The sequence below is a fragment of the Physella acuta genome, unplaced genomic scaffold, assembly GCF_028476545.2.
Source record: "Physella acuta isolate Inbredline_101_S28 unplaced genomic scaffold, ASM2847654v3 ptg000571l, whole genome shotgun sequence".
In the NCBI taxonomy this organism is placed as follows: Eukaryota; Metazoa; Mollusca; class Gastropoda; family Physidae; genus Physella; species Physella acuta.
Window position 1 is genome coordinate 154,040 of NW_026732090.1, and position 14,865 is coordinate 168,904.

Below are 14,865 nucleotides of genomic sequence, written 5' to 3' on the forward strand. Positions count from 1 at the left end.
AGTATTATATAGGCCCTATATTATATATATATATATATATATATGCCTACTATACTTATTATACATGTATTTTTAAAAAAAACAGGCCTATTAATAGGGTAATCCTTTTCAGTAACTAATTAGCCTCATAATGATTGATCAGTGAAAACTATAAACTTAAAAATACAAGGCCTAAATATTTAAAAAATGGTATTAAAGCAATTTAAACATCCTATCATGTTCATAAAGTTCTGACTTAATTTCTTTAAATTAATTTGACTAAAGGTTATTCTGACTTATATTAAAAATAGTAGTTTAACTTTTAAAAAAAATTAGGTTTACCTTTAATATAATTATGACTTCGGTCTTCTGTTTTTATGTACTCACATACACATTATGAGGATTTGGTTAGTTATCACCTATTATTCCGACTTAAATGTTAGCACTCTAGTCTTGCTCACAACAACAGCAGGCCTAATAATTACTTCTAATCTAAATTTAGTCCTAAACACAAATCAAATCTTAATTAGGAGATGCAATACACTTAGACCCTTTGTCATAACAGTAATAATCAGGACTTCAATTCAATACATAGATTATTATTAAAATAAATTAAAAATCCTTTAATGAAATGCATAAGTAACTTTGTATTAAAACCTATTATATCTTTTTTATACTAAAAATAAAAAATACTTAAACTTAAACTGCTTTTGCCACATTTTTTTTTCAGTAATGTCAGGCAATTTGTTCATAAAATAATTCAACACTCCTGAGGTTGTAATGTAACTTTCATTCACAGTCTTAAAAAATAAACCAGCTGTGAATAAAAGAATTTGTTCAAGTATTATGTGACAGCAGTGTAGAATTTCTACGGACCATGTTGGACATTAGCTCTTTTGATTGATTGGTTATTGATTTTTTGTCACACTGTTTGTAGCGGCTTAATCCATGGATTGAAATGAATCACTTTCACCCTATGTACCAGCACACTGTGCTGTATTGTACATGTGTATTCCATTTAAAATTGTTTCTGCCTATTCAATGTTAAGCTAGTAATTTTTTTGTTATCTTCCAGATGACTGAACGGATCAGATGAATACATTCTCTTGTCAGCTGAGAACATTAGTGCCTTTTTACTTATTATGTGAATTATGTTGTTCATTATCATCCTGTGGGACCGTATATTGCTACAAACAACATAACAGATATACAAAAACTTTAGCTAGAATAAATTACAAGAAGGCTGCGAGCTGACAGTGTGAGGAAAGATGGCGTTTGTCACAGCACACCATCGCCAAAACATGACTGGGATTTATCTTGGCTTGGTAAGTCATTTTTACAATTTTACAAAGATCTACCATTTTTTCTAGTTTTCTTAATTTTATCAATACATACTCTTGTAGTGTGATGAAGTTCTGTTGTATAAGTATTAACTAACTTTAGCTTTTATGTATAGAATTAAAAATATAATTTAACATAGAATCATTAATTCTATTCCAAATTGTTAAAATCAGGGAGTAAACACTCAAGCATCCCGTTCTAAGTCAGCCATTCCACCATTAGCCAGAGGCCGAGGGATATCATATAAGGTTAGGACTCCAGCTGAAGATCACAGATATGTAAGTCTGAGTGTGGATTACACTCTGTTGTCTTAACCAATGGATTTTTCTGTGCTTTAAATACGTTATTTTATGTGTAAATTACATACATGTCTTACCTAATTTAAGAGTTTAGGTGTATATTACATACATATATTTTATCTAATACATGAGTTTATGTGTCTATTACATACATTTGTCAACAACTTATGTGCTTTACATACAGGTCTTCTCTTGTATGTTAATGTATCTATATGTTACATTCATTAGTCCTGACCAATATGTTTATGTGCTTTACAATCATGCTCTGATCTTACCTTCATACACTTACACAATGGCTCACCCCAAACTTACACAATGGCTCACCCCAAACTTACACAATTGCTCACCCCAAACTTACACAATGTCTCACCCCAAACTTACACAATGGCTCACCCCAAACTTACACAATGGCTCAACCCAAATCTTATCTTCATACACTTACACAATGGCTCACCCCAAACTTACACAATGGCTCACCCCAAACTTACACAATGGCTCACCCCAAACTGTTCTAATGCTGGCCATAAAGCTTAATGCTCATTGCTGAGCACTTCATCAGGTTTCTACCAAGTGACCACACTGGAAGAAATATTCTCTAATTCATATGTCACACCACCCCTCATGTATGAAAGTGTACCATTTTTTAGTTGCATTTCACAATTGTAAAATGTACACTCAAAATTTCCGTTGTCTAGAAAATGGTTGAGAACCTGAGAATGAAGGAAGAGAAGCGAGGATTTTCTGGTAGTCTTGTACGGGTATGTTATATTTGACCAATTTCTTTATGATAAATTTAAAATGTATAATCTTAAAGAGATGTTATAATCTATTCCCATTTTCAGTTGTTCTTTCTATGTAAAAGTTAAGTACTGATGGATTTATCAGACTTTATCTTATTCTTTGGTATCTAAATAAACCCTTATCTTAATCTTAAAGCTAACCCTTAACTCAGCTGCAATGAACAGCCAAGAGTAAGAAATATTTCTGGATAACTTAAAAAAAAAGTCATTGATAAGGAATCTACTTAAATGCTGGCTTAGTTATTGAAAGAAATGTAGTCCAATGCTAGCACAAAATAGAATCTATTTATTGAATCAAAGCTGGATAACTATTGAAGAACATTCTTGGTAAAGCTTCAACTCTCTCAATACCGATCACTTCATCTCAATGCCCAGGATGTTGAAATAGCCTTCCGTTAAATGTAATTTTTAAGTTTTACAATTAAAGAAATAATAAATCCATTGTTAAAAAAAAACCTGATCGACAATGGTTTTGTTTTTGTTCTTTTAGAACTGCAAGTCTGCGACACTACCCAGGAAGAATCAACAGGAAAACAAAGTGAGTTTAAAGAGAAGATGGGGCCCAGGGAAACTTTTTGATCCAGGCAATGTTGATGCTCTCATCAGGTATGTTGTTGGCTAATGTTGTCAAATGTTGATGTCCTCATTAGGTAAACATCAACATAAGATGTTATCTAGTGTTGATGCTAGCATCAACATAAGATTTTGTCTAGCTTTGATGCCCCCATTAAATTTGAAGCTGAGGCTAGTACTGTACCCTTAGTGAGGTACTGGGACAACTAGTGATCTCTATGAACACTTTGGAAATTGAAATTTTTGTTAGAAACTATGTGCACCACAAAGATATACAAACTTGTGAAACAGAGTACTTTATGTTCATTTCTTCTTGTTGAATTGAATGTGTTCTATTGTTGTCATGTTACAGACCAAACTCGCGTTGTTTTACAACTGTTCTCATGTTCCAGACCAAACTTTTGTTGTTTTACAACTGTTCTCATGTTACAGACCAAACTCTCGTTGTTTTACAACTGTTCTCATGTTACAGACCAAACTCTTGTTGTTTTACAACTGTTCTCATGTTACAGACCAAACTCTCGTTGTTTTACAACTGTTCTCATGTTCCAGACCAAACTTTTGTTGTTTTACAACTGTTCTCATGTTACAGACCAAACTCTCGTTGTTTTACAACTGTTCTCATGTTACAGACCAAACTCGCGTTGTTTTACAACTGTTCTCATGTTACAGACCAAACTCTTGTTGTTTTACAACTGTTCTCATGTTACAGACCAAACTCGCGTTGTTTTACAAGTGTTCTCATGTTCCAGACCAAACTCTCGTTGTTTTACAACTGTTCTCATGTTACAGACCAAACTCTCGTTGTTTTACAACTGTTCTCATGTTCCAGACCAAACTCGCGTTGTTTTACAACTGTGGCCAACAGTGGGGTGACCAGATCAGAAAAGTTGATTTCCTCCTCCCCACACAAGTGGAGTTCACCCACCACTGATCTAACACACCAGTTCAACCAAATGTTTATAAAAGCTGATGAGTTGGCTGGCCTAAAGGAGTGCTACAGAAGAATTTGTAATGTGAGTTTCATGCTTACTCATTTATAAAACTTACAAATAAATTAAAAAAAGATTTAGCGTTACCTTTAAAACTGTGCACAATGAAAAGTAATTATTTTAAGAATTATTGTATTCGTGCCAAAAATCTAATATTTTACACCTTCTTGAGTTGGAAAAACTTAGTTGCAGTTTTGTCCATATGTCTGTGTGTGTGTATGTGTCTGTCTGTGAACACGATAACTTGAGTACCACTACAGCTAGGATGACAAAGTTTCAGTTCTTTTAAAAAACTAATGTTCTGCACTATTATACACAGATTATTTGCTGTTCATTTGTTGGGCAATTATTTTTCCAACGTGATACTATTCTATTTAAAAAATTTAAATATTTGAAAATTGATTTTTAAAAAATGTCTTTAAACCGCTTGCACTGGAGTTGCCATCCCCATTAGTGTTATCTAAGAATATTCGAGAAAGTTTAGGGGAGATCACTCTCACTCCTTTTGTTTAATAACATTTATTCTTGCTTAAAAATAAAATCATCTTCTTCATCTTCAAAAACATTATACACCTTACAACCATGGCCAACTTTATACACCTTATAACCATGGCCAACTTTATACACCTTACATTACAACCATGGCCAACTTTATACACCTTACAAACATGGCCAGCTTTATACACCTTACATTACAACCATGGCCAGCTTGATACACCTTACAACAAAGGCCAACATTATACACCTTACAACCAAGGCCAGCTTTATACACCTTACATTACAACCATGGCCAGGTTTATACACCTTACAACCAAGGCCAACATTATACACCTTACAACCAAGGCCAACTTTATACCTCTTACAAACATGGGCAACAGAAACCCATGTAGACATGTCCGTCCCTTCCCAAAAACCCACGTTGACGTTTCTGTCTCTTCCCAAAAACCCAGCTGGCCAATCATTCACTAAAAAAGTCCTATTGCAACTGTCACCAGTTCTAACAGTCTAATCTTTTCCCTGGACGTTGTGGTCTCTCTCAGGGCCAGTAACTGTCTAACTGTGGCAGAATCCTGGCTTGTTTATCACTGGATGCGTCTTTATACCCCGCAGTAATCTCCCCTTTTCCCATGACGACCGTCACATTTCGTCCTTAATAAAAGCTGCTGTCAGGGTGATGATGTTAAGGCTAGAGACACACAGTGTCGACCCTACAGTGATGTTAGAGACACACAGTGTCATCCCTACAGTGATGTTAGAGACACACAGTGTCATCCCTACAGTGATGTTAAGGTTAGAGACACACAGTGTCATCCCTACAGTGATGTTAAGGCTAGAGACACACAGTGTCATCCCTACAGTGATGTTAAGGTTAGAGACACACAGGGACCAGTGTCATCCCTACAGTGATGTTAAGGTTAGAGACACACAGTGTCATCCCTACAGTGATGTTAAGGTTAGAGACACACAGTGTCATCCCTACAGTGATGTTAAGGTTAGAGACACACAGTGTCATCCCTACGTGATGTTAAGGCTAGAGACACACAGTGTCATCCCTACAGTGATGTTAAGGTTAGAGACACACAGGGACCAGTGTCATCCCTACAGTGATGTTAAGGCTAGAGACACACAGTGTCATCCCTACGTGATGTTAAGGCTAGAGACACACAGTGTCATCCCTACAGTGATGTTAAGGCTAGAGACACACAGTGTCGACCCTACACTGATGTTAAGGTTAGAGACACACAGTGTTGACCCTACAGTGATGTTAAGGCTAGAGACACACAGTGTCGACCCTACAGTGATGTTAAGGCTAGAGACACACAGTGTCATCCCTACAGTGATGTTAAGGTTAGATACACACAGTGTCATCCATACAGTGATGTTAAGGTTAGAGACACACAGGGACCAGTGTCATCCCTACAGTGATGTTAAGGTTAGAGACACACAGTGTCATCCCTACAGTGATGTTAAGGCTAGAGACACAGTGTCATCCCTACAGTGATGTTAAGGTTAGAGACACACAGTGTCATCCCTACAGTGATGTTAAGGTTAGATACACACAGTGTCATCCATACAGTGATGTTAAGGTTAGAGACACACAGGGACCAGTGTCATCCCTACAGTGATGTTAAGGTTAGAGACACACAGTGTCATCCCTACAGTGATGTTAAGGTTAGAGACACAGTGTCATCCCTACAGTGATGTTAAGGTTAGAGACACACTGTGTCATCCCTACAGTGATGTTAAGGTTAGAGACACACAGTGTCATCCCTACAGTGATGTTAAGGTTAGAGACACGCAGGGACCAGTGTCATCCCTACAGTGATGTTAAGGTTAGAGACACACAGTGTCATCCCTACAGTGATGTTAAGGTTAGAGACACACTGTGTCATCCCTACAGTGATGTTAAGGTTAGAGACACACAGTGTCATCCCTACAGTGATGTTAAGGTTAGAGACACACTGTGTCATCCCTACAGTGATGTTAAGGCTAGAGACACACAGTGTCATCCATACAGTGATGTTAAGGCTAGAGACACACAGTGTCATCCCTACAGTGATGTTAAGGTTAGAGACACACAGGGACCACTGTCATCACTATTGCTATTGTCTCTAAAATACGTAAAAGATGTCATGGGCGACCAAAGCAACATTAGTTTTATTTTTAGCGCAATTTCCATTCTGGAGAATTGCGTTTATTAACCCGTCATTTCTGGATGAATGGATGGATGGATGGATGTATGAATGTATGAATGTGTGTCCGCAGCTTTAAGTCGTATCTCCTCCTCAACGAAGCAATATCGATGACTAGTTCCAAAAGCGATTATGTTAAGCAAGTTACGAGGATGAGCATAGGCCATAAAAATTCCGGGTTTCTTTCATGGATTTCCCGGAAAAGCCAAAAAACCTCGAAAAAATGCAGTTTTTGGCCCATATCTCAGCAACCAGACCACTTAGCGACTTGAAACATGTACCAATCGATTCCGGCCATAATTTAGAACAATATTGCCGAAGAAAGTTTTCAAAAATATCATTTCGTTCGGTCACAAAAAATTTTTTGAATTAATTAAAATTTGGACCGAATTAGTAGGCATTTTTTCCAACCACACCACACGCGTCATCACGTTCAATAGCGGCACCATCACGTTCTATGGCTTCGTCATCACGTTCAGTAGCTAGGCGCGCAATGGTTTTTAGTCATGTAACTCTATTGTAAATAAAACATGTAAAATACTGAAATTTTTTTTTAATAAAAAACGTTTTAATAACTAACCAATGGTTTTACTAACCCTGCACTTGATTTACGCTACGACAGAGCTATTTTTAGATAACATAAGGAAATTGCGCTAAAATTGTCACTAGACTTTTTAATTAACTTGTTTTTCAATGCATTTAAAAGCTTGTTGTTATATTTAACAGGTTTTAGATATTTGTCTGTGGTATTTTAATTCTTTCTTTTAAAGATGGAGCAAAATATTTTCTTTTAAACGATGCGATTCCAGAAATATAGTTTTAAAAATAATCTTTGTAACACAAAATTCTATCGGTGAATTGAGGGCGGGTTGTGGTGGGTACGAGAGTTGATGGTCAATTGAAATGTTAAAGTTTTAAGGAACTTAAAAGGGAATAGGGGGGGGGGATATTGTCACTCGCACACAATCCCATGCTAGCACATTTCCTCAGAAAAAAAATGCTTCTAACGTTAAAAAAAAAATTAACAGGATTTTTTTTTTTTAAATCTGTAATTTTACTTTTTTTTTTTTACATCGCCTTTAGAAAACGAATTCCATGATCTATTTTTAGCCTGTGAATTTGAAACAATAGACAAAAATGTTGAAGGCACACGCAAGCATTTCTGTTCATTAGAGAGTTCGTTAGCCTGCTTCAAAATTCGTTAGCCTGCTCCATTCATGTTCCCTTTTCCAGCCCACTTGGCCACCTTAAAGTGATCTTGGACGTGTAAAAATGTAAACGGGATTGCTTCCTCTTGTAATAATGTCATGAAAATTGTTCATTTTGTTCAAAGTAAAAGTTCAGCTTTTCTTACTCAGTTCGACAATAATCACGTGAACGTTTAGTCAGATTGGGGCTGGGCTGGTAAATATTTATTACTTTGGCCAGATTTGACACCGAATGGCGCTACAATTCCGGATAGTGTGTCCATGTACGGAAATTTGATCTCACTTGGCGAAAACACATCGCAAGTTAGCAGTTAGTCATTATGTATCCGTGGTAGGCACTTCTGCTCTTTTGGCTTATGGCGGGAAGCCTCAAAAGTTAAAGACAAGTTTGGCATGTTGTTCAATACTGCAAACTTTTTAAATAAACAAAACAAAAAATAAATAAAAAAATAAATTCATACTACAAAATCGAAAACAGAAACGAGAAACGTTTTAACTAAACAAATTACGGGATTTGTCCGTAAACCAGAATAGAAAAGAGAAACCTGCGATTTTCTGACATTGGTTTCTGGACCTGATTCTAGACACCCGATGAATGAAAAAAAATCTGGTAGCTGTGCTAAATCTGGTAATGAAATACATGAAAGCTAATCATAAATACATGAAAGCTAATCATCTAGAACCACATGACAGGGCGCCATTGATTTCGCCCAATGTCCTATGTAAAAAAAAAACGTTCCTGCCATTTTCTTGTCTGTGGGCATCAACGTCACAATGTTGAGCTGTTGATGAAAATATCGCACGATTTACTTGGAGTATAAGAACATGGATTTTCTTTTGAACGTGTTCCTCAACCTGAGATACACATATTGATCTGGTATTTTTGCTGATTATTTTTTAACATGTCATTTAATGTCATGTCTAATTTAAGGCCATGTATATGTCATCTGTCTTCTGGTCTCCGACTAGCAATCTAAATGTCATTTTTGGAACAATAGGAGAATTCTGGAACAGAAAAGATTCTGACGTGTCATTAAAATGTCATTTTGACATGTCATTAAAATGTCATTTCTGTCTTGACAAAATATCCTAAGATGTTGACGTCATCTGCGTCTGCTATTTACAAAACAAAACGGGACACACAGCAAGTCCTTGCCTCAGCCAGTTAATCTAATGTCTAAATTCCTTAATTAAAAGTTTTCTTATGGACACTCGAAATTAAAGAACTGATCAATATAAAATTTGTCGAAAATCAGCCCATTCTAATTTGTTCGAGTTACTCTATTTCAACACAAAACTAAATCGTCATATACCCATCTTAATACGAAATCATTGTAAACAATTCTTACTCATGCACCAAAATGTAAGTAATAATTTTCACAAAGTCACATCATTATCTCTCATTCATCCAATTCTATTTCACCTCATATCCCAGTTCTGTAAATATGAATTGTTCTCTTCTTTATCCGTTACATTTAAAAAAAATTGTATTTTATAAAAATGCATATTAATGTGTTACAAACGGCCTATGTGATCTGATGCAACTGTGTGTATTTTTTTAAAAAAAGTTTCTTATTATATTTTTAATTTTGTCAAGTTAAATCATGCCGACATGTCATCTAGGTGTCATGTGTGGCTAAAGGTCATGACATCACATGACTATGTCCTGACATCACATGACCATGTCCATATATCACATGACCATGTCCTGACATCACATGACCATGTCCTGACATCACATGACCAAGTCCTGACATCGCATGACCATGTCCTGACATCACATGATCATGTCCTGACATCACATGATCATGTCCTGACATCACATGATCATGTCCTGACATCACATGACCATGTCCTGACATCACATGACCAAGTCCTGACATCACATGACCATGTCCTGACATCACATGACCATGTCCTGACATCACATGACCATGTCCTGACATCACATGACCATGTCCTGACATCACATCACATGACCATGTCCTGACATCACATCACATGACCATGTCCTGACATCACATGACCATGTCCTGACATCACATCACATGACCACGTCCTGACATCACATGACCATGTCCTAGCATCACGTCACCATGTCCTTACCTCCACCCCCAGGGGAGCGAGGAGTCCCTGTACAGACTTCTGCCCGACCCCCGGACACCTGGGACCCCGGAGTCACCTAGCTCACCCAGACATGGGGACGTTGGCTTCACCGTCAGGTCAGTCTAGGCTAAGTGGGTGACACTCACATGTGTCATTTGGTCACATGTGTCATTTGGTCACATGTGTCACTTGGTGACATCTGTCACTAGGTGATATCTGTCATTAGGTGACAACTTCACCGGGTGACACGCTCAGTTGATGACACATGTGTTTGCTTTAGCTGTAATTGATCCTATATGTGACCCTATATGTGACCCTATATGTGACCCTATATGTGACCCTATAAATGACCCTATATGTGACCCTAAATGTGACCCTATATGTGACCCTATATGTGACCCTATATGTGACCCTATATGTGACCCTATATGTGACCCTATCTGTGACCCTATATGTGACCCTCCCTTTTCAAGCCTTACACATTTGCTTCCAGTTGAGTAAAATGTATTGATTTCTCACATTGTCAGCTGACAGGCTGGAATGTCCTCACTGACAATGTCACATACACTGTCAGTGATGCTGACAGTGTGGACATCGATTTGTTGTATAGAAGTGACCTCAGGCAAAAGTTTGTCACCAGTGATACAGTTCACCATGGCCGTAGTGCACCTAGCTGGTGGTGACACGGGTCACCATGAACGTAGTGCACCAACCTGGTGGTGACACGGATCACCATGAACGTAGTGCACCTAGCTGGTGGTGACACAGATCACCATGAACGTAGTGCACCTAGCTGGTGGTGACACGGATCACCATGAACGTAGTGCACCTAGCTGGTGGTGACACGGATCACCATGAACGTAGTGCACCTAGCTGGTGGTGACACGGATCACCATGAACGTAGTGCACCTAGCTGGTGGTGACACGGATCACCATGAACGTAGTGCACCTAGCTGGTGGTGACACGGATCACCATGAACGTAGTGCACCTAGCTGGTGGTGACACGGATCACCATGAACGTAGTGCACCTAGCTGGTGGTGACACGGATCACCATGAACGTAGTGCACCTAGCTGGTGGTGACACGGATCAGCATGAACGTAGTGCACCTAGCTGGTGGTGACACGGATCACCATGAACCTAGTGCACCTAGCTGGTGGTGACACGGATCACCATGAACGTAGTGCACCTAGCTGGTGGTGACACGGATCACCATGAACGTAGTGCACCTAGCTGGTGGTGACACGGATCACCATGAACGTAGTGCACCTAGCTGGTGGTGACACGGATCACCATGAACGTAGTACACCTAGCTGGTGGTGACACGGGTCACCATGAACGTAGTGCACCAAGCTGGTGGTGACACGGATCACCATGAACGTAGTGCACCTAGCTGGTGGTGACACGGATCACCATGAACGTAGTGCACCTAGCTGGTGGTGACACGGGTCACCATGAACGTAGTGCACCAAGCTGGTGGTGACACGGATCACCATGAACGTAGTGCACTAGCTGGTGGTGACACGGATCACCATGAACGTAGTGCACCTAGCTGGTGGTGACACGGGTCACCATGAACGTAGTGCACCAAGCTGGTGGTGACACGGATCACCATGAACGTAGTGCACCTAGCTGGTGGTGACACGGATCACCATGAACGTAGTGCACCTAGCTGGTGGTGACACGGATCACCATGAACGTAGTGTACCTAGCTGGTGGTGAGCTGTGCTCAAATGTTAGTCCAAGCACAGTCTACAACTGAGTGTCTAACATGGTGTCTATGTCCCTAACTTAGTGTCTATGTCCCTAACTTAGTGTCTATGTCCCTTAATTAGTGTCTATGTCCCTAACTTCGTGTCTATGTCCCTAACTTAGTGTCTATGTCCCTAATTTAGTGTGAATGCCCCATATCATGTCGTGTGATTAAAATCAATAGGGATTAAAATTTGAACAATGCTGTACTGTTCTGTCTGTGTTGTGTTCTGTCTAGATGTATTGTGTTCTGTCTAGATGTATTGTGTTCTGTCTAGCTGTGTTCTGTTCTGTCTAGCTATGTTGTGTTCTGTCTAGCTATGTTGTGTTCTGTCTAGATGTATTGTGTTCTGTCTAGCTGTGTTGTGTTCTGTCTAGATGTATTGTGTTCTGTCTAGCTGTGTTGTGTTCTGTCTAGCTATGTTGTGTTCTGTCTAGATGTATTGTGTTCTGTCTAGATGTATTGTGTTCTGTCTAGATGTATTGAGTTCTGTCTAGCTATGTTGTACTCCGTCACTCACCTAATACAAAGGTAGGACATTTCGACTGTAGGCTACACCTCACATTCAGCTGTTTACCTCCCCTGACGTTGTTTAAATTAACTTGATTGGGTGGAGCGAACTGAACTGCCGAGCTTTCGTGTGTCGGACAGCCGTAGGTATCGGACACAGTCGTGTATGTGTCTGACACCGTCCTGATTGTGTCTGATACAGCCGTATGTGTCAGACATATATATATATATATATATATATATATATATATATATATATATATATATATATATATATATATATATATATATATATATATATATATATCTGAGGAATTCGTATATGTGTCTTACACAGTGGTGTATGTGCGCCGGACGCATACAAGTTTCGCTCACAGCTGGTCTTAAGTTGCACCTGAGAGTGATATGGACATCACGTGATTAGACTGGCGGTATTTTCTTGAAAGTTTCTGTAGGGAATCTATAATTTCTGTAGGGAATCTACAGTTTCTGTAGGGAATGAATCTACAGTTTCTGTAGGAAATCTACATTCCTTGAGATAATTAACATTTCTTTTAGACGCTGTTAATTATAAGATTATCTTGTAATTTCAACACACTTGTAATGGGGTGTGCTATTTTTAACATTATGTTGTATGACATTCCTACATCATCATAGAAACAACCGACCACTACAGCAATACCAGACAGCAGAAAGTTCTAATTTCTTTTCTCCCCCCCCTCCCCCATGGGACAGTTTTAAAAAGCAGCTGTACCACGTGTCCAGTAAATGAGACATCGACATGTTGTCTCATTAGCCAAGACATCGACATGTTGTCTCATTAGCCAAGACATCGACATGTTGTCTCATTAGCCAAGACATCGACATGTTGTCTCATTAGCCAAGACATCGACATGTTGTCTCATGAGACAAGACATCGACATGCTGTCTCATTAGCCAAGACATCGACATGTTGTCTCATTAGCCAAGACATCGACATGTTGTCTCATTAGCCAAGACATCGACATGCTGTCTCACTAGCCAAGACATCGACATGTTGTCTCATTAGCCAAGACATCGACATGTTGTCTCATTAGCCAAGACATCGACATGTTGTCTCATTAGCCAAGACATCGACATGTTGTCTTATTAGCCAAGACATCGACATGTTGGCTCATTAGCCAAGACATCGACATGTTGTCTCATTAGCCAAGACATCGACATGTTGTCTCATTAGCCAAGACATCGACATGTTGTCTCATTAGCCAAGACATCGACATGCTGTCTCATTAGCCAAGACAGCGACATGTTGTCTCATTAGCCAAGACATCGACATGTTGTCTCATTAGCCAAGACATCGACATGTTGTCTCATTAGCCAAGACATCGACATGTTGTCTCATTAGCCAAGACATCGACATGTTGTCTCATTAGCCAAGACATCGACATGTTGTCTCATTAGCCAAGACATCGACATGTTGTCTCATTAGCCAAGACATCGACATGTTGTCTCATTAGCCAAGACATCGACATGTTGTCTCATTAGCCAAGACATCGACATGTTGTCTCATTAGCCAAGACATCGACATGTTGTCTCATTAGCCAAGACATCGACATGTTGTCTCATTAGCCAAAACATCGACATGTCTCATTAGCCAAGACATCGACATGTTGTCTCATTAGCCAAGACATCGACATGTTGTCTCATTAGCCAAGACATCGACATGTTGTCTCATTAGCCAAGACATCGACATGTTGTCTCATTAGCCAAGACATCGACATGTTGTCTCATTAGCCAAGACATCGACATGTTGTCTCATTAGCCAAGACATCGACATGTTGTCTCATTAGCCAAGACATCGACATGCTGTCTCATTAGCCAAGACAGCGACATGTTGTCTCATTAGCCAAGACATTGACATGCTGTCTCATTAGCCAAGACAGCGACATGTTGTCTCATTAGCCAAGACAGCGACATGTTGTCTCATTAGCCAAGACAGCGACATGTTGTCTCATTAGCCAAGACATCGACATGTTGTCTCATTAGCTGGGTCATACACGACTGGGTCTTTCATGACTTGGTCATACATGACTGGGTCATACACGACTGGGTCTTTCATGACTGGGTCATACATGACTGGGTCATACACGACTGGGTCTTTCATGACTTGGTCATACATGACTGGGTCATACACGACTGGGTCTTTCATGACTGGGTCAAAGACTGTGTCATACACGACTGGGTCTTTCATGACTGGGTCATAGACTGTGTCATACACGACTGGGTCTTTCATGACTGGGTCATACACGACAGGGTCTTTCATGACTGGGTCATACGACTGGGTCATACACGACTGGGTCTTTCATGACTGGGTCATATGACTGGGTCAAACACGACTGGGTCATACACGACATGGTCTTCCGTGTGGGTGGCTGTCAGGTGCTAGATGCTCCCACCCTGTACAGTTGATGTAAGTCACCTGACTGCTTGAGTCAAGTTCTCCTGCTGTGGCGTCCTGACTGACCGACATCATGCTAGTGGCTAACATCATGCTAGTGGCTAACATCATGCTAGTGGCTAACATCATGCTAGTGGCTAACATCATGCTAGTGGCTAACATGCTAGTGGCTAA

The 14,865-nt window shown here is 39.5% G+C and overlaps 1 protein-coding gene across 4 annotated transcripts in view; it reads left to right on the plus strand.

Annotated features, from left to right (window-relative positions):
* Positions 1–14,865, plus strand: part of LOC131946798 (uncharacterized) — a 96,243-nt gene that overhangs the window by 362 nt on the left and 81,016 nt on the right. For 3 of the 4 annotated variants that reach the window (XM_059307738.1, XM_059307739.1, XM_059307740.1), the window contains exons 2-7: positions 1,055–1,304; positions 1,494–1,598; positions 2,315–2,377; positions 2,910–3,025; positions 3,825–4,008; positions 10,004–10,107. In XM_059307738.1, the coding sequence (XP_059163721.1) occupies positions 1,248–1,304; positions 1,494–1,598; positions 2,315–2,377; positions 2,910–3,025; positions 3,825–4,008; positions 10,004–10,107 (629 nt within the window). In that variant the 5' untranslated portion in view covers positions 1,055–1,247. Of the gene's footprint in view, positions 1–863; positions 887–1,054; positions 1,305–1,493; positions 1,599–2,314; positions 2,378–2,909; positions 3,026–3,824; positions 4,009–10,003; positions 10,108–14,865 lie in introns of those variants that run through there. The other variant, XM_059307741.1, reaches the window with a different exon arrangement.